The sequence below is a fragment of the Chelmon rostratus genome, chromosome 18 (genome assembly GCF_017976325.1).
Source record: "Chelmon rostratus isolate fCheRos1 chromosome 18, fCheRos1.pri, whole genome shotgun sequence".
NCBI classification, from domain to species: Eukaryota; Metazoa; Chordata; class Actinopteri; order Chaetodontiformes; family Chaetodontidae; genus Chelmon; species Chelmon rostratus.
Genome location: NC_055675.1, coordinates 22,734,637 through 22,761,261, shown reverse-complemented (window position 1 = coordinate 22,761,261; position 26,625 = coordinate 22,734,637). Strand labels below are relative to the sequence as shown.

The window sequence follows — 26,625 nt, the reverse complement described above, 5'->3', positions numbered from 1 at the left end:
ACACATTTCCGTTTGTCAGCTGGCACAATGAAGCTGATCTCATCTGATCTCTCTGTCTGTCGGATGGGTCGACAGAAGTGTCAGGTTTGTTTGGGCTTCTCAGATTTACCGTGTTACTGCTTTAACTCACACACAAACACGTTGCTGTGAGACCTGAAACTGCCGTCAGTCAAAGCTCATTAAATGGGCTGCTGATGTATCAGCTCCAGGTAAGTGCTGCTATTCTTGATTGAGCCCTGTCTTTGTAGCCTATAGCTGCTTTGGCTGTTTTGGCAAACTGGTTTCATTGAAAGTATCCCAAATTACTTATAAGCAGCTCCTGTTTCCAGTGTACTCGTGGATGTACAGGTAACTATCACTGGATTACTCTGATACTGAAGACAGCTTAAAAATGTGATGATTTTTAAGTTCTGAAGCATCTTTGCAACTGCATCGTGTATTTTGACTGAGCTGATCGATGATAGATAAAGACAGAAGGCTCCATGTTTGTATTCTCTCTGTCGGCTGTTTCTGCAGTTTACGATGCTGCATGGCTGCATCTCTGGTGTTCCGGCTACATGACAGAGGCCCAGAGGTGGTGAGGGAGGTGCTTTTGGAGCGAGGATGGGAGGAATACGATGAGGAGGAACGGGAGGAGGAGGACTGGAACCTCTACTGGCGGGGCTCCGGATTTCGCAACTCAGAGTATCACAACCTGTTGCCATGGCAGCGCCTCAACCACCATCCCAAGACTGCCGGCCTCACGCGCAAGGTGACGATCTGACGTTGACTTTGTGTGACGGAGAAACGCTTTGTGGCGCAGCAAATAAGACACAGGCGCCAGAATCATCCACGTGTTTGTACTCGCTAGTACGAGACATTTAAGATCTGCGAGGTCGTCAAACTCATCTTGTGATCAGATCTCAGTCTGGTGAGCAAGCTGAAAGGTCGCCTAACTCCTCCTCTTCTATGAGCTTAAGCAAACTGGCAAAATTGACAAGACGTAGCAGTGGCTAGCACGCCTTCCCTTACAAAGAGTGATTCAGAAACAGATGACGTCCATTAGCACTGTGTCCTCTGACCTGGGCCCCTCTCTATTGACAGTTCCAGCAGACTCGTGGACTGGATGTCATTATCCAGATAGCGTATCCAGATCACATGTTAAGACCAGGTGGAATCGGGGTTTAAGCAAAAACCAAAGTTTCCAAACAAAAACCAGAAATAGTTTGTTGTTTTCAGTTAAAATGTTTGCATCCTAACAGAATGACTTGTCATTTTTTGGAAGGACTGCTTGGCGCGCAACCTGAGGAGAATGAAGGCCACACTCGGCTCGGCTCTCTATGACTTCAGTCCCACCGCCTTCATCCTCCCCAACGACTACACCCGCTTCCTGGCTGAATACAACAAACTGCGTGTGACCAGAGGACCGTCGGTCTACTGGATATGTAAGCCGGTGGATCTCTCCAGAGGCAGAGGGATCTTCATCTTTGAGGATATTAAGGACCTGGTCTACGACTGCTCCGTGATCGTGCAGAGGTACATCAGCAACCCTCTGCTGATCTCCGGCTACAAGTTCGACCTGAGGATCTACGTGTGCGTGAAGAGCTTTCACCCGCTGACCGTCTACGTTCACCAGGACGGCCTGGTGCGTTTCGCCACCGAGAAGTACAACCTGTCGTCTCTGCACAACCTGTACGCTCATCTCACCAACACCAGCATCAACAAGTTCGGTCCCTTCTACAAAACCGAAAAAGGGAGAGTCGGCCAAGGATGCAAGTGGACCATGAGCAAGTTCAGGCATTTTCTCCACAGCCAAGACATCGACGAGCTCCTTCTGTGGCAGAGGATCAACAACATCGTCACTCTGACCCTCCTCGCCGTGGCTCCCTCGGCCCCCTCCTGTCCAAACTGCGTGGAGCTGTTCGGCTTTGACGTCCTGGTCGACGTCAAGTTCAAACCCTGGCTGCTGGAGGTCAACTACAGCCCCGCGCTGACTCTGGACTGCCAGGCCGATATTACGGTGAAGAAAGCACTAATCAGCGATCTGATTGATTTGATGAACTACACGCTGACTGACAGCCTGAGAGAGAGAGCTTATCAGAGGCACGAGTCCAGCTTCCATGCTAACCACCCCTCACATGCTAAACCTGAGCTCTCGAAGGTTAAAGAAGCCAAATTTCAGAAGCGAAGGAGTGGCCACACCTCGCAGACGCTCCCTCTGCTGAAGAGTCTTTGTCAGCGGGAAAAGACGGACCGCAGACAGTCCAGACAGCCATTTGTACCTGGCTACCACCCACTCCTTCCCCCTGTTGTCTTACATGCAGCCAGGGGCAGAATAATTAACACCGCAGCGACAGAAACCCACACTGACAAGACGCTGAACCTGATCCTCGGCCCACACTCAAGGACAAACGTGTTGGCGGTCAACAGACAGACGCGTCCAGCTCTCGCACGGCGGCTGATGGACAGTCTCCACGTGTCTGAGGTTACAAACCGTGACGACACCGAAACAGAAGCTGAGACGGCGCTCTCAGCAGAGACGGACGTTTCCTCTTCGATACGTGATATCCCACAGAGGAGGCTGGGATTCGGGTGTCCCGCTCCGTCCAGGAAGCTCCCGAACATTTACAGGTACATACAGTCCCCCTGTGCTTCCTGTCAGCCTGCAGATCTGATCACTGCTGCAGCAGGCTGACTTAAAGGCACATCGAAGCATCTTTAGATTCAGTAGTGTGATGTGTTTATAGAGAAACAGGCGTCCTGTGGCTTCATTCACATGCCTACACTAATGCTTTTTATTCAATATTTAGGCTTTTTATTGAAAGAAACCTAAAATCATGTCATGAACAGAAGAGCAGAGACGACTGAAGGATGTAGAAGTTTTTAGATGCAGAGATTACAAACAGAAAGTGAAAAAAGGACTTTAGAAAAGAGTTTTATGGATACAGATGAATGTTTCGATGATGTAAGCAGCATCAGGACACCAGGATTTAAACATCCATTCGTATCACATGACAAACAGTGTTGTGGTTGTTTCACAGTGGGAATCACAGGCCGGCGAAGCTTCCTCTGGACCGAACCGTGGCGATGAACAGACAACACGTTCCTCCGCTCAGAGTCGGGGGCTTCGTACGGACCTTTCCCTTTAACGCAGCCACCCTGAAGGCCTCGCTGCACGAGCTGGACGTCCGGACCGTCGCACAGGAGCTCCACAAGCTGACTGCTCAGTTGGCCGCCTCAGAGGAGGCGGTGAAGGAGGACACAAATGGCGAGGAAGACTTCGATTCACTGTTGTGGGGGCCGGAGGATCCTCCATTACTCAGTCAACACGTCAGACCTCCCTAGAGTGGCGTTCTATTTTTTCTTTCTATTTTCAGTTTCTGTCACATCTAAGAAAAATCACGTCTGTACACTGATGGATTTTCCCTGGAAAGATGCTGCAGACGCAGTGTTTAAAACTCAATACAGAACAGTGGTCATAATTATATTGAATTATTGTGTAGTATGTAATGAACCATTTCGATTCCTGTACTTTAAGACATGTAATCAGGAACGAAAAGGTGTACTCACTCTTTAAAGATCAGCTGGACGCTCTACCTTTAGCATGAATACTAATAATAAATTCCTTCATGAGAGTAAAACACAAAGTTAGATGTAAAATGTGAGAACATCTCTAATCAACTGATCCCTATTTGGATTTTAATGAAAAGTTATTTCCATTCATTTCAGGCGTCACATGAGCTCGATCTTTTGCTTGATGCGTACTCTGCCTGACGCGTACTTGGTTTCCTGGCGTCCGTTGGGGTAGACGGTCTTCACTGTCCCATCGGGGTCCTCCCTCCTCTTATACTGAGGCGTGTGGATCTCTCTCTGGCCGCCGGGGAACTCGACCGTCTTGTCACCTGACCTGGAAGAGATGATGACCGCGAAGCCAAATGAACCTTTAACACGTGTGCGTGCACTTTATAACACCGATGTTCAGAAATAAATACATCCACACTCATATTCCAGAACTCGCCTGACGATCGCCAGTTTTTAATGTTCAGTTATCAAAGTAATCCAGCGACAGTTAAACTCAGCAGCTAATTCAGCATTCTGTACACAAATACATCCAGGCTGAAGCAAACGGAGCTCAAGCTGCAGCATTCAACCCTAAATGGCAGCTTTACGTTATATATATAGATTTTAGGTTTATTTTTATCTTTTGACACTTCGACCCATCGGTGGGTCACACTCTCATTCACTCTGTGTGGCCACATTGTGTTCGCAGACTTTTACTTTAAAGGATAACTTTGTTTTTTTTACAACCTGGACCTTATTTCTAGCATTAAATACGACCATTTACTCACCCAGACAACTTTGGTGGCATTTGGAGTCGTTTTGAAGAAATTAGCCCCAGAGGAGCGGCGCGTATATCCGTATAATGCGAGTACTCGGGGCATCCATGCACAGCCTCTATATAACGCATAATCTGCAGAAACTCGTTCATATTCCAATATTTAGTTATGATATGCTGGTGCTATTCCCCTCTGAGCCCGTGGTGGCATGTTATCAACATCCGGCGTCTCTAGACAACTACCTCTGACGTGGATGATGTCATTACCGAACGCCGGGCGCTGCGAGCAGCCGGCCACAACACGGCTGACTCTGCGGCGGTTGGCTACGAATACGCAATAACGAACCACAGCTGTGCCAAACTACAGCTAAACTAGCCGACCGCCGGCTCAGAGGGGAATAGCACCAGCATATCAGAACAAAATATTGGAATATGAACGAGTTTCTGCAGATTATGCGTTATATAGAGGCTGCGCATGGATGCCCCGAGTACTCGCATTATACGGATATACGCGCCGCTCCTCTGGGGCTAATTTCTTCAAAACGACTCCAAATGCCACCAAAGTTGTCTGGGGGAGTAAATGGGCGTATTTAATGCTACAAATAAGGTCCAGGTTGTAAAAAATGAAAGTTATCCTTTAAATTCTACTGGAGAGTTTCCAAACATGCCACATATGGAAGGACGGACTTTGGTTAAATGAGTATAAAAGACTTGGAGAAACTAATGCAGCCATAAAAAACATGTCACTCAAACATCAGGATACAGATATTGGATAACTTGGATGGTGGTGGCCTCGTGGCGTGCTGATATTGTTTATTTATTTATGAGGGTGTCATGATGAGGGTAGCTACTCTTCCTCGCTCCCTGAAGCTCATCCTGAAACATGACAGTGACTTCAGTCTTACGGTGAGAGCTGAACCACGGTGCCGTCGGGGAAGATCGTCCTCTCGCTGCCGTCGGGCTCCAAAAACTTGATGGTCTGGTCTGGAAATAAGATCTCCCTCCTCCCCCCAGGGTGTCGCCTCTCTGTTACAGGAGGAGACGGGTTATGAAAGAAATACTACACTATGAGCCGTTTACTGGAGAGTCAGCTGACCTTTTCTTTTAGCGGTGTTAACAATAAAAAACTAAATCAGACCACTGCTGACTGACATATTATCTCCTTTTAAGTCGATGTGGTGAAGTTTTGGGTTTTTACACATTTGGTAGTTAAGCAGCGATATTAGCTTTTCTTCAGATTTGTGTTTCTGGCAACCTGGTGAATGTCAGGCCAATATATTTGCTCTGTTTTAGCTCTACTGACTCCAGAGGAAAACAGCTGGCTCTCTAATGCTGCACTGTCCTCATCAGCTCGTCTGTTTGCTGCTGAGCAGGTGGTCTCTGGTGGTCTCTGGTGGGTTTCAGAGCCTTTTCTCTGCCTGCCGCAGCTGACAGGTCGCAACATGAGATCAGTGAGTGAATCAAATCAGTAAAGTCGTGAGACGGTCGCTAAACAACGAGCTGAAACTCCACAAAGCTCCATGAACCCAAAGAGATCTGCAGATTCATACAAGTGCCCCTTTCACATTTTATATTCAAAACACTGATTATAGCTGCTTTGAAGGTGAGGAATATCTAATCAAAATATAAAATTAATAAAAATCTCTCACCAATCTGGTTGTTGGGGAAGTGAAGGACCTCCAGACCAGTCGGGTAGGTGGTGCACGTTATCTGTGAAGCAGCATAGTAATACACCTGCAACACAGGTGAACACGATCACATGAAGACATCGATATCAGCATCACTGTTCGATGAGTTTGATCAACCCCGAACAAGCAGCAGCAACAGTGACGGCGAAAAAGGGACGTTATAAACACACGTGAACGAAGCAGCCGCCCAGCTCACCACTTTTCCGTCCGCCAAAACGTGTCTGACGTCTCCAATGAAGAACGGGACCGCTTCTGTCCTCCGGTCAGAAACTGTCCTCGTGTCGTTAGTGAAAGCCACCGGGCTGCACCCGTTAGAGAGACGTCCCCCCTGCCGGTGAGACAAAGAGACCTTCATCAGTACAAAATGATCAGAATCATTTCAGTCCCTTCAGAAGGTGACTGTGTGTTTCACTGCATGTTTCTGCATCATGAACATCTTTAATATATTCTTAACACATCAGCTTTAAATTTAGTTTATGTCTCCACAGTTAAACACAACAATACACTTTACTGTCAAATGTTATCTTTCTTTATCCAAAGAGCTCAAATCCTTGATTTATCTCATTTATTTATTGTTCAAAGCGTCTTGTGTTACATTTTGTTGACATGAAATGTGCTGTACAAACAAAGTCTGACAGATCGATGGGTTTAGTGATTGATTATTGACACATGGCTGTGACCCTTTAGCTTGGGAAGGTAAAATCACGTTTGTGCAGTGACAGAACTGGCACGGGGAGCATATCGACTTGCGCTGCATGAACATGTAATGAGGTCTGTCGGTGCTTTGACACCATCTTTTGTCCGCCCTCATGAATTATTGCCGGGGTGCTTAAAGACCACTTAACACCGTATTGTAGACTTGAATAAAGGTGAACTCTGGAATTTCTCTATAATAGAAACGAGCATCGAGAGCTGTAAAGTGGAAAAACAGTTGACTGCAACATGATGTGCACAGAATCGATCATTAGAAGTGCAGTTTAGTGTATCTTCTCTGTTTCCTGGCATTGTAGATTGATAGGGTACTTAACTGATCCCTGCAGACTTTAGAGTTTAGTTCTATTTCACTTTGTGTCAACAACAAAAGAAATAAAACTTGTCAACAAAACAAATATCTGTCTGACGTCCGTCAGTTTAAGAATTTTAGCTCAGTGAACTAGCAGCTTGAGTCTATCTGCACTGTTGCTCTCTGCTGTGTCTCTGTCTCTTGTCTCTCCTCAGAGACAGTAACACTTCCGTCCAGTGGAGGGCAGCATAGATTCATTTATTTCTACCAGCTAATGACGCTACAGCGGGTCAAACCATCAGAACAGCAGTTAAACCATCTGAGCCTTTGCCTCTGCAGAGATCATACAGCTAACAGAACAGCTGATTGAGAACAAACACCCTTCATATAATGCAGAACACAGCTTGACGTTGTTTTGAACAGCTGTTTTGTCAAATTTTGGGCCAGTAAATATTGATTTTTCTCGTCCACTCAGATTTGTTCTCATGTGGTAGTTGATAAAATATAAAACTGAGACAAACTTAATGACAAAATCAATTTTCTGTGCATCAGATCATCGTCACGGGATGTGAGTTTACTGAAAGGTGTTTTGGTGATTTTTATTGCAGCACAGCAGCTTCTACATTTCAGTGTTTGTCAGGAACGTCTCTCAATGACAGCTGCCTCTGGTTTTATGTGCATTATAATATTCTCTCCTGCCTCAGTCCCCCCCCCGACCACCTCTCATGTTAGTCATGGACTGCTTTGCCTCAGAAAGTCATTTTCTACCATCAAATTTTATCTCAAACCATAAACTGCAGTGCACACTGCTCTGATGGTAACAGCTATTTTCTACTCTTCCAGGTCCTCTAATACAACTCCTGACTCTGCTAAACTTCTCATGCTTTTTCTCCTGATTTCCAAAACAGGACCTGAAGCTGCGCTAGTCTTTTTTTTTTTTTTTTTTGGTAACATTTTTGTGACTGAGGCACAAACGGAGCAGAACAGGCAGCCTTATTTGGCAATTTATGGGACGCAGATTACGCTAATGATTAAATTTCACCTCCTCATAAACAGGTGATGTTCATCAGGCGGAAACAAAGTTTACAACAGGTTTGTCAAGTTAAGAGCAAACTTCACAGAAATAAGTAAAAGGAGACAAAGATAAGAATATGAAAATATTCTTTAACTCTGCAGCCTGTCCAGGATTCACTCAGATGTTTTTAAAATCTGTTCTCGGTGCAACAAATCTGTCAAACAGCTCCTCCATCCTCGCTATGAAGGCACAGAACAGGTCAACTTCCAGACACACAGCAAGGATCTGAGTGCTCTTGATGCAGGTATGAAGTGGCAGAGAGAAAACACCTTTATCACATGACTGATCCACTAATCACTTCTATCCAAAACACCAACGCTGCACAGTTTCATCTGCACGTTATCAACAGTGGGTGCAGTGCGAAGGCTCCCACTGAGGGTGACTGAAAGGACTCATGGGCCAGCAGCTTGAGTGTTTGGGCCACTGCTTATCTGAATGTCAACACGTAGACACACACACTGAAACAAGTTTGTGTGAGGAGTTTGGTCAACTTGGTGCAGGTTTTAAGTACAGAGTTTTGTTACAGGGAGACTGATGGATTGACTTCTTCACAAGGAAAGCTTGAGATATTGTGACGTCTGCTGTCATGAAAATATACTAAAAAGGAAAGACAACAGAGTAAATTATACTGAACTGAAAAGCTGTTTAAACAAACTGTTAATTAGGATAAATAGATTAGATGGGATTCATATGATTAGTGACCTAAACAGAAGAAGACATGCAGGAGACTTTACCTCCTGGTGTTCAGTGTGTGTTTGTGCAGTACGTCTGCCGGCCACTAGACGGCACTGTGGCACAACTGTGAGCTTCCTCCTCAGCTCAGTGATCTCTCTGATCAGCTCGTCCAGCTGGCATCGAACTCCAGACCAGTCCGTCTCTCTCTGCTTTAACTGGTGCTGAAGGGCCTCCATCTGCTGCCTGAGGGCCTACACACACACACACACACACACACACACACACACACACACACACACACACACATCATCTCCTCGTTCAGAAACACGTAGCTCTGCCTGTGACTCATGTGTTGACTTTAAGAAGTGGGAGTATGTTTGTAAATGTTCACCCACATTTACGCCATGATGTGTTCAAGTGCTCAGTATTGCACCTGATAACAGGAAATAGCTTCCAGCTAATTTTGGGTGTGTTAACCCAAACTGTCCAGGCACTGATGAACTGAGGCTTCCTGAACTACTCAGTCTTCCACATCATTTGCATCTGCAAATCATTGATTTTCTTTTTGTTCAGCAGGAACATATTGGATAGAGAGAGGGATACATACAGTATATAAATACTGTTAATACTCTTTATTGACCTTACAGCTATACTGTAATCTGATTACTGAGTGAAACGTGCTCTAATGCTGTTCCATATATGAGATATCCACAACATGTTCCAATGTTAAACGATGCTGCAGTGCTAATAAGATGCTCTAATTAATCAGAGAGAAAGCACATGTTGATGTGGTCCGGTCACCATGTCTGAGACACTGTTTCAGAGGAGTTTACTCAGCTGCAGCCAGTTGGAGGATGTAGTCTGTGCTGCCATATAAACGGGGTTGACAGAATAACAGACACACCTGTCAGTATAACACAATACAGTTCAGCAGCATGTTAGCAACACCTAATAAACTGGAGACAGAGTGTGCTGGTGCTGTTTAGTTTGCTTTTCAGCAAACACGAGTGTGGGCGTGCTGATTATCTGAGAGGATTAAAGCTTTTCTTCAGATCATTATACACTGTAATAGGAGCTAATTAAGCTGAGATTGAATTACGACTATCAGATATATTTTAGTGAAACCACTTCTTGTTTTACTGAGGACCTCACAGACACTACAACTTACTAAAGGTCCTCAGATCAGCTGACGGCTGCAGCCTTATTTCACTTGTTCTGTACAAAAACACTGTTTGCACTGTGTGGGTGAGTTAAGTTTCTGTAGCTGTCAAATAAAAGCTGCCGTTACCTCGCCTCCTGACAATTAAGAGGCAATAATAATCGTTTCCAGCATGACAAGCACACGAATGACATCAGATAACAACAGGCAGCAACTCGTCCAGGCCTGTTCCAAGGAGAAACTACAGAGTAAGTAGGCCTAATGGGAAAATATGTGTCCCACGCATGAGTGTGTTAGTTATCCTGGAAAAACTAAACTTTAGCCAGATACTGAAAATACACGGAATTTCCCAGAAGCACCCTGTCTCTCGTCTACCGGTGGAGGTAGGTGCCAAATCAAGTTTCACATTTACTTACAATGAAGTTGACTTTGACTTTGATTACTTCTGACTCTCAGTCCTTGTGCTGAAAGGCTCATGTGGTACCTGACAGTACTGTTGTACTACATTAAAGAGCCTCTGAACCACTCAATGCAAATGATAAAGAAACAGTGGTGGAACCAGTTCTGCAGCATAGAGGCTGCAGGAGTGGGTGGTATTTATGGCTGACGGGAATATTGGAAGGAACTTTTCTAAAATGCAGGATAGTAAATTCCTATCAAGGCTCGGCTCTGACACGCATCAGTGTTACGCTGCAGTTTCACGAGGAGAAGGAAGTTCCTGTGAAGTTCAATCAAATGTGCGCACACAGCTTGGCGGGACAGACTGAGTTGTGAAACAGGACAATGATGTCATGAGAAACGGTTGGTTAAGCAATACTGCAGCATGCTAGCTGCCAAAGCAACAATTCTGTGGCCTAAAAGATAGACAGGTGCTGTTTTATTATTTTGTTTTTGAAAAGACCCAAACCATTGAAGTAGCGCCTGTGTTGCTACAGCCTGGTGTAGCTCACGCCGACAGTGGAGGTAAGCTGTTGCATTAGGTCACAACACAGGTGGACATAAATGCTATTTACCAACTGGACCTGAACCTGTTTCTTAACTGAAACTCTCATCTGACACAAAGCCGAACTGACCTGGACTTCACTGGATCCAGGTTTGTGCAGACTCTGTTGATCTGTCACAGGCTGACCCTGTTCTCTGTCACGGAGGACGTCGTCTCCATCGCAGCCCCTCTTGAGCTCATTTCCCTGATCTGCCGCATCGCTGCATACAAACAGAGCGACTTGGGAAATAATGCAAATCCTGTGTCCAAAACCAGAACAAAACATCATGGCATCTAATAGTTTATTTCAGTCTGGACCAATGTGGTGCACCGACCAGCAGGCCAACATTTCCATCCATCCAGCTGCATCACGTCACAGCTACGTGTCATTATAAAATTGTTTTTCAAAGACAAAGAGAACTTGATGTAAAAAGGCTTAGAATAAAGCTAACGAGAACAGTGCAGATGTCGTTTTGTTTGCATGCATTCTGCGGGAGGAAAGAAAGGATGATAAACTAGAACACCACAAACTGATAAAATGATGACCTACTACTTCCTGTCTAATCTGGCAGATCGTGGTAGATGGAATAATTGCGTGCTATCACAATACCAACAGATGTTTTACCTGCCAAATCGCCTCGATGTTTGTGCCTGTTTCGTGCAATCTGAACCATCGGGCCTCGTTTTTGGTTTCACTGAGTGCATCTTCAACATTTTCAGACCTGCCAGACATGAAAAAATACACAAAAGAGACCTTTGAGAAGCAGAATTATGCAACCTGTCATAAATACACGAACCTTTGAACACAGCAGACATCGGTTAGTCTGACAGATCTGATGACTGTCTGAAGCACGCTGCGGCCGTTTTCCTCACTACCTGTAGGTGTACACATGAATATATGAATGAAAAATATTCGTAAATGCAATTAAAATATTTTCATTCTGGTATATTTTTAATTGCATTTACAAATATTTTTATTGCATGTTGGTTTATTTTATTGTAGTTATCTTAATTTTATTCTTTCTAATGTTTCTTATCTTTCTTATTATCTTATTTCTAACATGGGGGTTGCAATGCAAATTTCATTGACATTGACATTGATTGATGTCAGGCTCAATGACAATAAAGAATCTTGAATCTTGAAAATGAGAGACAACATATATATATATATATATATATATATATATTAAAAAATGTATTTTTCATTCGTGCGAAAAACCAATTTTCTTCCTTTTTGTACAATTTCGATGTTTTAAGCGAGACTGAAAAGCAATGATGATGATGACGATATATATATATATATGTATATATATATACATATATATGTGTATATATATATATATGTATATATACGTATATACGTGTATATATATATATACATATATATTCATGGCCCAATAAAAGAATAAACAGCAATAATCAGAGGACATACAGGGGATTGTAAAGTGTAGCATTGCAGTCACAGCCGATTGGTTGATTGCTGAACGTCATTTAAATGAGCCTGTCAGAGTGAGACGTCAGGACGGAGGAAGGCAACACCAGGAGGATGACTGCCGTCCGTACTTTGGTTTAGTTCTGACTGCGTTTGCATGTTGACTTACATGAACTGACACACACGGCGAGCTGTGAACCCTCTCACTGGGGTTCATGTAGGTGTCAGCAGCTGATAGCACTCAGCGCATGTTGTGTCCTGTTAGGAGCTGGCACAGCCACAAGAATCTCCACCGCTGAGTGCAACACGCGAAGTTAACGTGACACATAGAGTCACAGCGGCCACATTTACGGGAAATACGGCAGGTTGAAAAATCTGGGAATTTTCCTTTAGCTTTCAGATGATTGGACAATAAACACTTGCACCCACATGAAGCGTGGGGAGTTTATTTGGTGAAGCTAAAACAGCTGTAGGCCATCCAGTGTTGTAATGCGACGGCTGAGCTGAAGTGGAAATATCAACTGTGCAACTAAGCCAAACCCCAAAAATATCAGTTTCAACCTTCACAATCAGTTTCAGTGGAAGTCTGCAGTGTTCCTGTAGCTCCTTCAGCACAGCCACCGTCTGTGTGTGTTTTATCTTCACACAGTTTTCGCTGCTCTGTGCTCTACATACACTGTTCCTCAGCTACATGGGACCGGTGTCGGAGAGTTCGCAGCTCTTTATTTTATTCAGATTTTAAATGAATTTTTTAAGTTAGAAGGTGAAAATAAAGACGAAGTAACACAGACGTTCCTACAAAATAAGACGACACAGTATCAGTAAACAACTGGATTTGGCATGTTTATGTGGTGTTTATATATTTCTGAATGTGCTGTTATGTGGGTGTGTGTGTGTGTGTGTGAGGGTAGTGTGTACATATTAAATATTATTATAAGTTTTTTGGTTAAATAAAAAAAGCTGGTGTGGTTTTTCCAGGAGTCTGCAGGTCTTCGTTCTAAGTGACCTACAGAAATAAGGACTTTGTCGGTGAAGTCTTGTGCATGTAGCACAGCTGTCGATGCTCTCTCTGTCTCCCACTTCTGCTCTTACCTCCGTCGGACGTCTGCCTGTGCTCGGAGGAGGTCACGTGTTCTTTGTTCCTCGTTGTTCCTCTGCTGTGGTTCCTCAGACGTTTGGTCTCGACAGATGGCTGTTGTGTGCTGGACTGGATTTTGGACCCGGTTTCATGCCGTGGCTCTGAAAAAGTAATTGATGGCATGCAAAAAATGGAAGGATTTAGCTCTCTTCTAGCACCAGTAAGAGTTTAAATTAGAGGTTAAGTGCGCTTGGCACGTCCTTGATGCAGTGGGCTGGGTTAATGAAAACAGCCCTTTGACATATGGAGCCATTATAGGCTTTTCTTCCATAATTGACAAGCAACACACGTTAGTGATCAGAACTGAATCTTGGAGGAAACACTAAAAAACTGAATTCTGATGAATGAAAACTATCTAAATAAAATAAAATATAAAAAAAATATATATCAAAACCACACCTGAATGTATATTAAATATGTTAAAATTGCCAACATGAGTTCTATCATGTCTGAACTTACTGGAGGAAAAGGACTGCTGCAGAGGTCCGAGTCCAGATCCAAGACTGTGGTCTTGTTTCAATTTCTGGATCCCCGGGAACATCCATCCCTCCCCAGCCTGTCTGGCAGAATCCTCCCCCGATAGGTTTAAATGGGAGCGCTGGCGGTGGAGGTGGGGAGGAGGGGATGGGAGCTTGGGAAAGTGATGACACTGGGAGGATGGGTTATCTTCATCCTCACTGCTAGCACCATTAGCACCAGCGCTCACAGTGGTGGAATGCATGGGAACTGCACTGCGTTTCAGAGGTGTTGAGGCTTGACTTGTGCGGTTCGACACACAAAGACAAAACGCTGCAGTTGTTGTAGCTTGTTTTTGACCTTCGACCCGATGTGAGCCCGTGCTGCTTCCTGGTCTGGGCTTGCCGCACTGGCAGAGATGAAAATGTGTTTTTGTTTCATCACAGCCTGTGGATTGAGTTTCCATGTCGAAGCTTGAGACTCTCTCCATGTGGTCGTTGACGGTCTTAAAACTAACAATAACTTCCTGATTTCGCCAGGCCCGAGGGGAAACTCTGTTGTCCCTCAAAGGGGGGGTAACGCTGACGTGCTGCACTGAGCTGGATTCATGCACAGCGTTGGCATGTGTGACATGTGTGTTGTTGTGCTGCAGGGACCGTTCCCATCGACCCTCGGAGGTGGCAGCCATTTTTCCGTGAGGTGCTGTGAATTCAGAACGACCTTTCACCTCGTCTTTGTGAACGTTTCCAGCAGCTTCGGGCTTGTTTTCCTCTTCTTGGAGCCTCACCCTCTTCTCTCTGAAAGACGTGTCAACAGAGGCTGTTGGCTTAGAGAGTGATTGATGAATTCTGGGCTCCGTCTCTCGTGAATGAGGCTTATCACTGTCCTCTTTTTCTTCCAAACAGGTTTTCTCTCTTCCTTCTTGCGATTGGCTGGAATTGGCTGGAGCTTCGGCTTGGGTCAGGAGAGGAGTGTTGAAGTAAGTTTGGTCTTGGCTGCGGATCAGGGACGTGACCTCAGCCTGAGCCTGGATCTCTGTCTGGGTGTTTTTCTGGCTGTGCTGGGGTGTCTGAGGATTATACGAACCAGAACAAAAGTCCTGTGGAGTCCCAACCTCTGGGCTTCGCTCAGGCTGAGAGGTCAGAGACCGGAAGGTTTCCGGCTGCGCTCCTTCATCGTTAAACACCATAAATGGGGCAGAGGAGCGCCCCTTGATGCCGGAGGTTGACTTCCTGCTGGGCTGTTGTTGGCTGAGGGAAGCCCTCCTCTGGACCTCCTGCTGGTCACAGACCTTCAAATTATTTCTGTCCATCCTAGAAACGTCCTCACCCTCCCACAAGAAGAAACGGCCGTCTGTCATCATCCCCCTGTGGTTCTGAAAAATAAGAATTACACATGTACGAACACACAATGTTGATATTTACTACGATGCATCCAGAGTCAGCAGTTTTCTGCCTGATAGGGCTACTTTTTATTTGATTGGACAGATAAATAATGTTGTGGGCAGCTTGACTTTTTTAAAATTAAAAGGTCATTCTGATGGTTCGACCCATACAGTTAATATGACTGAGACTGAAAGGACAATACGACATACGATATGAATGAATGAGAGTTAACGACTGACAAAATGACATTTGGTTCATTACAACTGGAGTGAAAATGTTTATATATACATACATATATATATATAAAATACCTGCAGCTGTTTCAGTTCAGAGATTTCATGCATCTTCAGCTGCTCCTCTTCAAACTCTTCGTCCCTCACAGCAGGTCTGATCAGCATTTGTGCCCAGACAGAACATAAAAAAACAAATATAATCACTGGAGCACATTAATAAAAAGCTGAAATATGGATAATAATAACGGGCAGTGCTGTCACATGTACAATCAAAGTAGGTTTACAAAGAACAACCACAAAAAGAAGCTGTCTGAGAGTACCTGTCATCAGTGTGGTCGGTCCCTGTGACGGCAGGTGAGTGTCTCTGCTCAGCCGGATCTGAGCGGGAGACATCAGGACAAGGCAAACTTTAATGTGTAACGCAGAAAGATGAGAAAGGAGTGAGTCTGCAGTATAGGAGGTGGAGGAAAGCTTCACTGTGTGCAAGCTGGAGGCCAAAAGCATTTGACTGGATGAGTGCCAAACATCTCAGCCTCCTGTGAGATAATATGGATGAAAGTGAGAAAACTCTACGGTGCTGTGAGTTATAGCAGCAAGTACAAGGTTACGGTAAGTGTTACCAGAGTCACAGCTTGGCTTGACAATCCGAGCACAATCGTCTGACTGTTAATCTGTCAGACGAGCTACACTTCTCAGAGTCCTGCTGGATTCAGACACTCGCAATAAACAAGCCAAGATCACACGTTTTAACAACTCTGCTGGTCATCATTGCTGTTTGCTTTCGTGTGAATCGTGTTTCTGAAAGCCGTCACCATAAGCTGACATGTTCTCCTTTGAAATATCACATTTATATCAAGCCTGTTAGACAAAATGCTTGTTTTATTGTAATAGTACATGTTGAGTTCATGAAAGTAAACAATCTGCTTTTTGTTCTTTATATTGCTGAGATAAAAGAAAGAAACTTTGGCATCTGTAAACACCAGACTGTGCAGCAACGTGAAATCAATCATGTAGTTATTTTGTGCATAATGAGACAATTTTAATTGTAAAGTCCATAGCAAAATATATATATAGACAATAATTTTGGGCAATTCCCCCCACCGGACTGGCAGAGAAACTTGGGTGTGGTGGAGTATCCACTCCCCCCCTCCATTAGCTGGCTGATGTGCCCTTGAGCAAGGCAGTTAACCCCCCAATATGCTCCCCGGGCGCCTGATGCGGCAGCCCACTGCTCCTGTGTGTCTCACTGCATGTTGCATGTGTGTGTTTCAGTGAATCAGTGATGGGTGAAATGCAGAGAATAATAAATAAAGTATCAATAAATAAAGTTAATTGAAAGTAAAATTAAGAAAAAGACTGTTTGTTGAATATACACAAGAACGCGCTGTGATTTGCTAAACTTGGACCGACCTACACAAAATAATCATAATATACACGGCAAAATGTCCACGCTTCATCATAAGAGATGTAACTCTAAATAAGTGGCTACTGTGTGTGTGTGTGTGTGTGTGTGTGTTGACAGAAAATGAAACGAGGGATGGTGTTAAAATATGACATGAACCTGTCAGTCCTAGTCATAAAAATCCTCTTGCTCTGCAGCAGGTCACTGAGGTCCAGACTGCTGGGCTTTAATTACACCACGACTGCCCCTTGATCTCCTGTACAGCTGACTGAGTTACCCAATATACAATCAGACTGTTATCTGAGGAGAGAATGTATGGAATGCAGGATGGGGAAGGGGGGTCAAGGTTCACACTATGAAACCCTGATGACACACACTGAAAAGGTACCTGTCTGACCAGGTCAAGTCGAAGACAAATAGATTAAATCAAGGAGTCTAGTCGCTCAGTTTCATGCATAAATCCCTTTGAAGCATTAAATAACAGATTAGATTTATAGATTTATGATCTAAGTTTTCAAATCATGAAGCAGAAGCTGTCACTTGGTCTCAAACAGCGGTAAGTCTGATCTTCAGTAAAATCTTCAGCGTTGTCTGGACTTGTAGCTGAAGTGCAGAATGAGTCCGAGGCATGCGGGGTTGAGAGTGAGGCCTTGGGTTAACCCCCTCTCCTCCTCCCTTAGAGAAATCCTCTTCCCTGAGGACGCAACATTCCAGCAGTCATTGACTTGTCCTTACATAGTAGGAAACACTGACAGCAGCACTGCGTCCGTCTCCTTGTGCCTACACGTCAATCTATCATCAATTCCCTGGGCTCCACATCTGTGTACTCTGAGGAGAATCTTTCTGTGAATGTCCCATTTTAGCTTTTTTAGCATCTGCTAAAGAGATGTGCCGTGAAACTGATCCAGGCAGCAAAGCGCCGGGGCCCTCGGAAGCTGTCATTAATGACAAACAGTAGGTCCTACAGTAGCGTCTGGGACTCACTGAACCCTCAGAAGAGCAAAACGCTTCATTCTCACAGCTTGTGCCAGGAAGTAGCAAGAAGGTGAAATATTTCCATGTAATCTCTCTCAGATGGTTGGCTGTCTGTCAAAGTCATATCAGCTGCTGCCATCAGTGTCTGACTGTCACGATGTTCAGACTTCATGAACACAGAAAGTACACTTGGTTTGAGGTTTAAGCAGTCTTAGCTTCCTCTTGCTCTTTTTGTGTTTTAATGTTACGGGCTGGTCTCGTCTCTTCTTCGTCTCATTGGTCCCACAGTGGGAAAGCAGCTGGCAGCTCACCACCTCAGGCTATCGAAGGCGGAGCTACAACTGCAAAGCTGAACAGCAAGGCGAGCTCACAGACCTACTTCCAGACCTGGTACTGACTCTCGCGGAACAGGACCTGAAACCTGAATGACTCTGGAAACCCGAAACGCACGCGAGCACGGAAGGAAGAATTTAAATCCAAAAGAGGATCACAGCTGAAGAAAAGAGGATCACAGCTGGAGACAGTGAGGAAACTCGTTTTGCAAGATCCTGTTTGTTTGTTTGAGGGGCGAGACTTTGTGTGTGAAGTGATTTCCTTGTCAGTTCATGAAAGATTTACTTGACTGTTCAAATGGAAAACTCTACCTACCAACTTATTGAGGACTGCAACGCCACAAACAAGGCGCTGTATAAATTCTACGCAGCTGTCATGATTGTGATTTTCATCTTGGCTTTGCCTCTCAATGCATCTGTCCTCCACCTCTTCATATTCAAGCTGAAGTTCTGGAAATCCAACAGCAACAATATCTTCCTTTTCAACCTGGTGTTGGCAGACATTCTCCTGCTCTTCTGCTTGCCCATAAAGGCGTACAACTTCATCCAAGGAGAGAGGAGGAGTGAGAACGACGTGGTGTGCAAAGCCATGCTCTTCATGCTGTTTTTAAACCGGGGAGCCAGCATTGCCTTCCTGACCGTCACTTCCATCGATCGGTATTTTAACGTGGTGCATCCTGGTCGAAAGAATCTCCTCAGGGCGCTCAAGAAGTCTCCTCAGATCTCAGTCCTCATCTGGCTGCTTCTGCTGCCTCTTACCATCCCCACCATGCTCAAAACCTTTGAATGCTGCAACAGCCACAAGACCACTCAGGACGATACCTTGGTTAAGGTAATGTTTACTTGCTGAACATTGAATTGTCACTCATGCATCTCTCCCTAAAGTTCGGTTTATTGGTAATTTTTTCAGCATCTGGAACATTGCATTAGATGCATTTCAGCAACAAGTGATTCATCCAGAGCCGTTGTGCTGTACAGTGCTGCCACTTGTCACTGCTGACATCAAAAGATGAATCATTCACAATCATTCACGTTTACGCAAAGACTGTTTGCACAATGGCTTGAAAAGTAATTGACTGACCGTCTGTGTGTGATCAAGACCTAATCAGAAATGGAGAACGTGAGTCCGTGGTGTCCTCCCACCATCCAAGAGCTCCACTTCAGCAGAGCTATTTTAGTGCTGATACAGCACACAGCATTGCTGAAGCTGAGGAGTGATAAACCTGGAGTGTGTCAAACTGAACCACATGATGGGGCCACAGTCTGAAAAAATATATGTGCACGCTGAAAGCAAAACAGTAATATTAGCTTAAAAAAGGTGATAAGACTCTATGCACAACAGGGTGAGAGATCACTTACCGAACAGGCGTCGTGTTAAACCTTCATCCACTGTTTGCACTCAGTTCAACTCGTGCTTAGTGTCACTGGTAGTTAACTGGTACAGTGAAGCATAAATACTCTTGGTTACTTTTACATATACTTGCACAGCAGTCTTTACTTACGTTTTATATTTGTGCACAATTTTGAAGCATGATTTATATTTTAACTTTATGCTTCACAGAGAAATTTTGTCATTTTTATGCCACTGCATTTCTTGAACAGACGTAGTTAGTAGTTACTTAAAAGATTACGATTTTACATAAAAAAAAAAACAGGTTTTAAAATACAATACATTGACAAAGATTATTCCAGTGGTTTTCAACCGTTTTGGCACGTGACCCTTTCTGAAAAAGTAGTGTCTACTTGGGCCCCTGTGTCACGTTTCAGATGTCCATGAGAGTTAGCAGTTAGCTGTTAGCAGTTCCACCAAAGAGTGACATCCTCTCCAAGGAAAGTCCAAAAAAAAATGTGTGTAGAACTTTTTTTTCTTCTCTGAAAGTTTATCTTGCAGCAGTTGGAAGAGTCGTGACCATCAGACTGGAAACCACAGGACTAAACTACCATATTGTATGTAATGTTGTTAAAGTAGCTCCGCCTCGACCAGCTACATCAACGAAATGCAACCTGCACATTGCTGCATCAGTCTTAATCTAATAATGTTATAATAATACATGAGAGGGACATTTTTCTGCAGAACGAGCACTTTTACATGATGCTTTAAATACATACTTTGTTGTATTGGTGTTTTTTCTTGAAGTAAAGGATCTGACTCTTTCTTCTGCTACGGCCTCGTGCAGTGATTTGGATAATGGGTAAACTGCTGACTGGTCCTGTCTTCATGCTGAATTTGTAGGAGCACCCTGGGCGAACGAGAATCTGTTGTTGACGTATGTGACGATTAAGCTGATCCTTTTTCTGCTTTAAGGATGTGGTGGACAGTCTGCGGGAAGTGGTCTTCTTTACCCAGATCGTCATCCCCTTCGTCATCCTGGTCTACTGCACGGTGCACATCGTCAACCGGCTCAGGAAGAAAACGGTCGGGGATCGGACCAAGCTGAGGAGAGCCGTGTTTCTGGTGACCACTGTCATGGTGGTCTTCTCCATCTGCTTCCTCCCATGCGCCTTAGCCAGGATGGTTCTGCTGATCACCCGGATCGAAAACATGAGTGAGCCCGCTCAGGATAAAGCTGCCGTGGCCTTTGACGGCCTCATGGTCCTCTCCTACATGGACTGTCTCCTGGATCCACTGGTCTACTGCTTCTGTAGCACCAAGTTTAAAGCTCTTTATCTCACCAATTATTTCCCATTCTTAGTGAAAGACGCTCAAGTGCCAACTGAGAGCTCAACAGGAAATATGTCGCATCCTACATCGCATCCCACATGCAATAACGTCATTTGAAGTTCATGGAGAACAGAAGCTTCTGAACGGGGGGCTGCGTGGTGACACAGCAGAGACTGACAGTGAACCCGACCATGGAGCTACTTTAGGAAAGAGGACTACAAAGACAAGATGAACAGTCATTATTTAAGCTGCTAGTTTCTATTGATTGTTAAATAGAAATATATAGAGGTAACTATGTAAATAGGAGGAACTGCTATGGTTCTTCCAAAGCGTTCTTCAGCATTGTACATATTCTGCAGTCGTGTCTGTGATGATGTAAACATCTAATGTTACTCACCAGTAGAAAAGGTCCAGTGTGTCCTGAGAGTGACTGTCAATCAACCTCTGACAACGAGCCAAAAAGTCGCTAACTCATAGTTCAACTGCTCTGCGGTCAGTCACAGAGAATCACAGCGCTCGTCTAGTAGACGCTGAGTCTCAAACTGAGTATTTTCGTGTGCTTCCTGGATTCTGAAGAGGAGTTTCAGGACTCATTCGTTGCTCATTGAACTGTGGGGTGTGCACTGAGGTCTTTTCTAGTTCAGTTTCTAGTTATTGTCATGGATTTTGCATGTTTTTCAGTCTGTTCACATTGATGTAGACTCATAAAAATAATTTCTTTCTTTTTTTTTTTTTAAGTTTGGCCGCCACAGAAAAGCTCTGGCCGCTTGAAAAATGCAGTGGAGGACCCCTGCCACCCCTCATGTTATGAACAGGCTCAATACATTATGAAGTGTAACATTTTCTGTTTTGAAATACATTTTCTACTGATCAATAAATTCTCAGTGATGGTGAATATACAGCGCAGCTGGAGATCTTTCACAGCGATCCTGAATGTGGTTTTAACGTGGCTGTTTTCCCTATCGTTGACATTGTTGTCATGGTGACGTTAACCACTGTAGACAGTGTTGTGTGTTGTGCTATCAGCTCCTGAATTGCAGGTACAGAATGTGTCTCCTTTCTCTCGGACACAGTAACTAATGTGAATGTGAGAATCTGTCTGAGTCAGGAATAAATCTAGACTGACTGTCTGAGCCTCGTCTGCCTCGGTTTCCTGCAGGCCCAAATACAAGAGACATGACGGTAATGCACTGATTAAATATTATTTTTGACCCTGAATAAAAACCAGATGCAGACCTTTGAGTGACAAGTTTGAGAAGCATTACTCTATAACGTCAGTGGACTGTATTTAGTGAAACGTCAGAGCTTTTTAAGGGGAATGCCCATTTGCTAAAGTATGCACATCTGTTTTTCTGTTTATCTTGGACAGAAAAATGAGTTATGAGCTATGACCATGAAAAATCCCTTGCAAGTGGCGGAAGCTAAAAAAGAACTCGAATCTTATCTGTCAAATCGAACGGGTTTCACACAGCCTTTATCTAAGCTTTCATAGTAAACAAGCATCGTGTTCAATGACATCAAGCGAGGCTCAGAAAACCTGAGAGTGTTTCAAAGCATGTAACCGACCCAAAAATAGACGCACGTTAGGCCACGAGACTTCATCCTGAAGCTAATCATAAATGTTGACTTATTTTCAAATCATATAACTATATTATATAAATGATTATGTCGACGTATTTTCTGTCTGGGTTAATTTCTTGTAAGATTCCACTTGGAGAGTTATTAATCCAAACAACATAACGCCTCAAAATACAAAACTCCCCTGAACGCCACGTACAATATAAACCATGAATCATGGCTTGACCAGACTGAACCATACTTTCCCTAGACTATTCTCCGAAACTCCACTTTACCTGCATGAATCACCTGGATGGTCTCGCTCACCTGGATGATGTCATCATAAGTAACAATACAATGAGTTAGGATAAACCTTTGTTCACTGTCTGGTTATAAATATACACTGACTCACTGAAGTCATCATCTGGTGATTTTTGAGTTTAATTTCACGTCGATTTTACTCATCCGTGTGTGAACCGTGCATCACTGTGCATCACACAGGACGCCCCTGCTTTGTATTTGTCACAGCACTGTTTGAAATGGTGAAACATAACACAGTGAGACATGTGTGCTGTGGAATATGAGCAACTATGTCTGCTAGAGTTGAATTCATTCTAAAACCTCATTAATGACTACAAGTGTGTATAACAGAGTGGGGGTAAGAAGCAGCTGCTCCTGCTGGAGGGGCGAATATCCTCAGCTTTGATGCACATCAACTTATTAACGTGGCGACATGATGAAAAACAAGACCGACGTGAACTGACCTCAAGCTCAGAAGCCGACAAGCGAGTACTTGATATACACGCAATCGGTCAACATGTGAGAACACGAGCAATAATATTTGACTCTGCAAATGTCACGTCGGCACAACTGACACTGTGTAGCTGTAAGAAAACAGTGCAGATATTTACCGAGTAAATAGAGAAGTCCTACAGTCATACGTAGTATGACCTTAAATAAAACAATGTCAGAGTCCACAGGCAAACAGAATCTTGACACGCTGCAGGGCTGGTTTTGCATATTCTGTCAGTCAGCTGTGCAGACTTGACCTGAGCGGTCACATTTTCATGCATTCACAGTATCTCTCATTTGTTTGTCTGTGACTCAACTGTACAGCCAGTACAAATACTTCTTCCTCGCTTTTACTTTTGTATCCACGTTAATGAAGTAAAGTAGATCTGTGCATGCAACAGTCAGCCCGGTGACAAGCAGGACAGCGGCAGCAGCGCCTCTCACGTAAACACGTCAACAGAGGTGGCAAAGGTTGCACTGCTTCCTCCAAAAAAGTTTCGTATTTAATATTTAACTAATGGGTCAAACACATGAACAAGTCATCCTGAGCATTATTCTAGCTGTGTTAGCATTTCTAAATGGCACTGATAATACTATAAAGACAACTCAAAGGATTTATGATCATTTCAGGTTTATCTCACCTCATTCAACAGATTCTGTGTCATAGAGGGAATAATGGCTACAAACATCTTCTGCATTCAAATGATTAGTTATATATAAAACATCTACATCTAATTAACTGTTTTGATTTTAAGTGTCAATGCTTTACTGTGTGCTGATGTGATGCCTCCAGCACATGATAACATCATTGATAACTGAGTGAAGTCATCAGTATGAAACATATAAGAGAGCAGAGATCACGTTGAGGAACTGAAAACATTTTATAACGCTGCTTTACGTTAAATCCTTGCTTTGTTTATGTGTTTTGACAACTGCAAAATATGTGAATGTGTATATATATATTTTTATCTTTCTGCTGACTGCTCCGTCGTGTTTCTTCTGGTCAGAAAATCATGCTGATGAAGAACTGAACATCCTCACTTCCTGACTAATGGCTGGAATCGTTTCACACTCGGTATCTAACGACGTACCTCAGCTGATTACGCTGCTGTCATATGAGTCAACACGCATTTGAGCAATCCTGAAACTTCTGTCCTGGGATAGAGCGTGGGTGCGGTTTTCATTACTGGCTCTGTTGTGTCTGAAGAGCTCCATTAAGAGAAGATGGGAAAGCAGAGCCGAGTGGCTGACTTCAATCTTAAAGCCACATTTGTGACTCCGAATGAAATCAGAGAGGGACATGCTGGACTGCTTCACAGCAAATCTCAGCATGCTGGCTCCGTCAGCAATCACACATGATAACAAAGGATGGAGAAGAAAAGGAAGTTAGACGTGTAAGTTAGAGTAAGGCCTCAGAAATGTGTTATGTAAGCTGAACTGTTACCATAATCATAATACCGACACGTTGTGTGTCACAGAAATCTGTTTCTCTCTGTCTGAACAAACTAATCTGAAATAAGATAGCAAAGGAGGGCTCAGGACTTCCAGGCAAACATGCTGTGAAAAATATATATATGTATTATATATATATATGGATATGAAATTGTAATCCAGTGCAATGATGCCGTTTGAAAAATGTCCATATTGGTGATTCTGGTTTAAAAAGTCATCAGTTGTGTCACATGATGATGTCATTTCATTCGTTTCCATGGTGACAAACTTCACGACAGCGTGTGAATGCAAAAACCTTTTGAACTGGCTTATTCATGCTGAAACTCTGGCTTTAAGTAACCTTAAAGCACAGGTGTGCAGACTGGCATGTGATAGTAATGTGTTTTGAAATGAGACGATGCTGCGGTCTCGCTGCTTTCAGCACATTCAGATCAGCCTCTTTTGGTGAAACCGCTGGAAGTCTGACACATAACAGGGCTCTGCATGTTGATGTGAAATCTGGGTCAGATAAGATCGGTCGCTCCGTCTGTGTCAACAGAGCAGCAGCGTTGGGATTATTCTCACCCTGGATGGGACATGTGTGGACAGGATGATCCTCAGGGCTCCCGGGATCTGATGGAGGCGATGACACTGGGTAAACTGGGAGCTGTGGGGAGATGGAAAGACAGGAAGCATGTGGAAGGAAAAGAAGACCAGGTCAGAGGCCAGTTTTTGGAGTTTTTGGAGTAACAAAATGATGAAAGCTGATACTGTTGACGTATCGAAGCTGGGTCCATATTTAGGAACTCTGCAAAACAAATTGGAAATGGCAGGTTTTCAACATGAGTCCCATCGTGTTCGTGTGGGGAGCTCTCTGAATCACCTCAAAGATATCCTGCACGATGTATAAATGGAGAGTATGAGCTCACACTGTAGAATAAACCATGAGGCTGATGACATTTAAAACTACATCAGATAACAAATACATAAGAAAACACTGAAGACTTTTTTTCTTCCTTTATCTACGTGTTTCAGGGGAAAGTTTGATTAAAGTTTCATCACTTGTTTGGGATGACTGAGTTTTAGGCCTCAGAACTTGATTGTTGAAATGCTAAACGTTGCTTCTGGAAACAGCCTCGATGAGAGAACCAGACCTCAGATTAAATGTGCCATAAAACCAAAACTCTGAAGTAACGGAGGCTAAAAAAACTCCATCACTATTCATTGTTACTATAAATATATTGATGAATAGGGCTTTAAGGTAAGAATGTAGTGAATAATATAGTTAAATAAAACCGTGCTGTAACTCCCTAAAGAGCAGAACATTTATTATATATTTTAATATGTATATATACAAATTTTAACATCACATGCACACCAACAGTAAAATTTGACTCTAAGGTTGTTAGCATATAGCTTAAAACTAGCTGTTTGTCTACCAAAATTGATGGAACTGAAAGGCCTTTCTTCCTTTCTTTTCAACCTCTTTTTGATAAATGCAGAAAGCTGAATGGACTAGACTTTATTTGTTTAAAGTAGTCCAGATCAGATACTGACAGGAAGCCCTTTAACAGTCATAAAGTACCTTTTCAGAGCTCATGATCGGCAGCACAGGCAGCATGCCAATCCACCGCGAGGGCGGACAGGCAGGAAGCATCAGCCCTTCAAGAGAGACTGAGAGGGAGAGAGAAGCAGATTAGATTGTGAAACATGATGCTTCGTGTTTCTAAAAGCTAGCGTTTGGAAGAAAGCACAAACCAAACCACGGTGGAAATGCTCCTTTCAACGGAAATCGATTCTGATCAATTTAAGACAGAAGCTTAGTGTAAGCGCCGACAAACTAGACACAACTGAGTGTCTGCATGCTATCATCATCATTACTGGTCCGTTAAAGACGTCCATGCTGTAACAGGCTGTCAGTGGCTTACTGCAG

The 26,625-nt window shown here is 43.7% G+C and overlaps 3 protein-coding genes across 3 annotated transcripts; 2 read left to right on the top strand and 1 right to left on the bottom strand.

The window, feature by feature from the left end:
- Positions 1 to 529: 529 nt before the first annotated feature.
- On the top strand, positions 530 to 3,324 carry ttll2 (tubulin tyrosine ligase-like family, member 2). The gene is made up of 3 exons (XM_041959410.1): positions 530 to 751; positions 1,265 to 2,610; positions 3,021 to 3,324. Exons 1-3 carry the CDS (start codon positions 530 to 532, stop codon positions 3,322 to 3,324), a joined length of 1,872 nt encoding a protein of 623 aa, XP_041815344.1.
- On the bottom strand, positions 2,870 to 26,292 carry si:ch211-140l13.3. Its single transcript, XM_041959409.1, has 13 exons — positions 26,278 to 26,292; positions 25,278 to 25,359; positions 15,862 to 15,919; positions 15,620 to 15,695; positions 13,927 to 15,298; positions 13,422 to 13,568; positions 11,523 to 11,619; positions 10,989 to 11,118; positions 8,816 to 9,007; positions 6,200 to 6,331; positions 5,965 to 6,049; positions 5,221 to 5,341; positions 2,870 to 3,886 (listed from the first exon to the last, which is right to left on the bottom strand). The coding sequence occupies exons 1-13, from the start codon at positions 26,290 to 26,292 to the stop codon at positions 3,712 to 3,714; spliced, it is 2,682 nt and encodes an 893-aa protein (XP_041815343.1). The 3' UTR covers positions 2,870 to 3,711.
- gpr31 (G protein-coupled receptor 31) lies at positions 18,127 to 22,134 on the top strand. The gene is made up of 2 exons (XM_041959223.1): positions 18,127 to 19,082; positions 20,556 to 22,134. The coding sequence occupies exons 1-2, from the start codon at positions 18,549 to 18,551 to the stop codon at positions 21,027 to 21,029; spliced, it is 1,008 nt and encodes a 335-aa protein (XP_041815157.1). The 5' UTR covers positions 18,127 to 18,548; the 3' UTR covers positions 21,030 to 22,134.
- Positions 26,293 to 26,625: the final 333 nt, after the last annotated feature.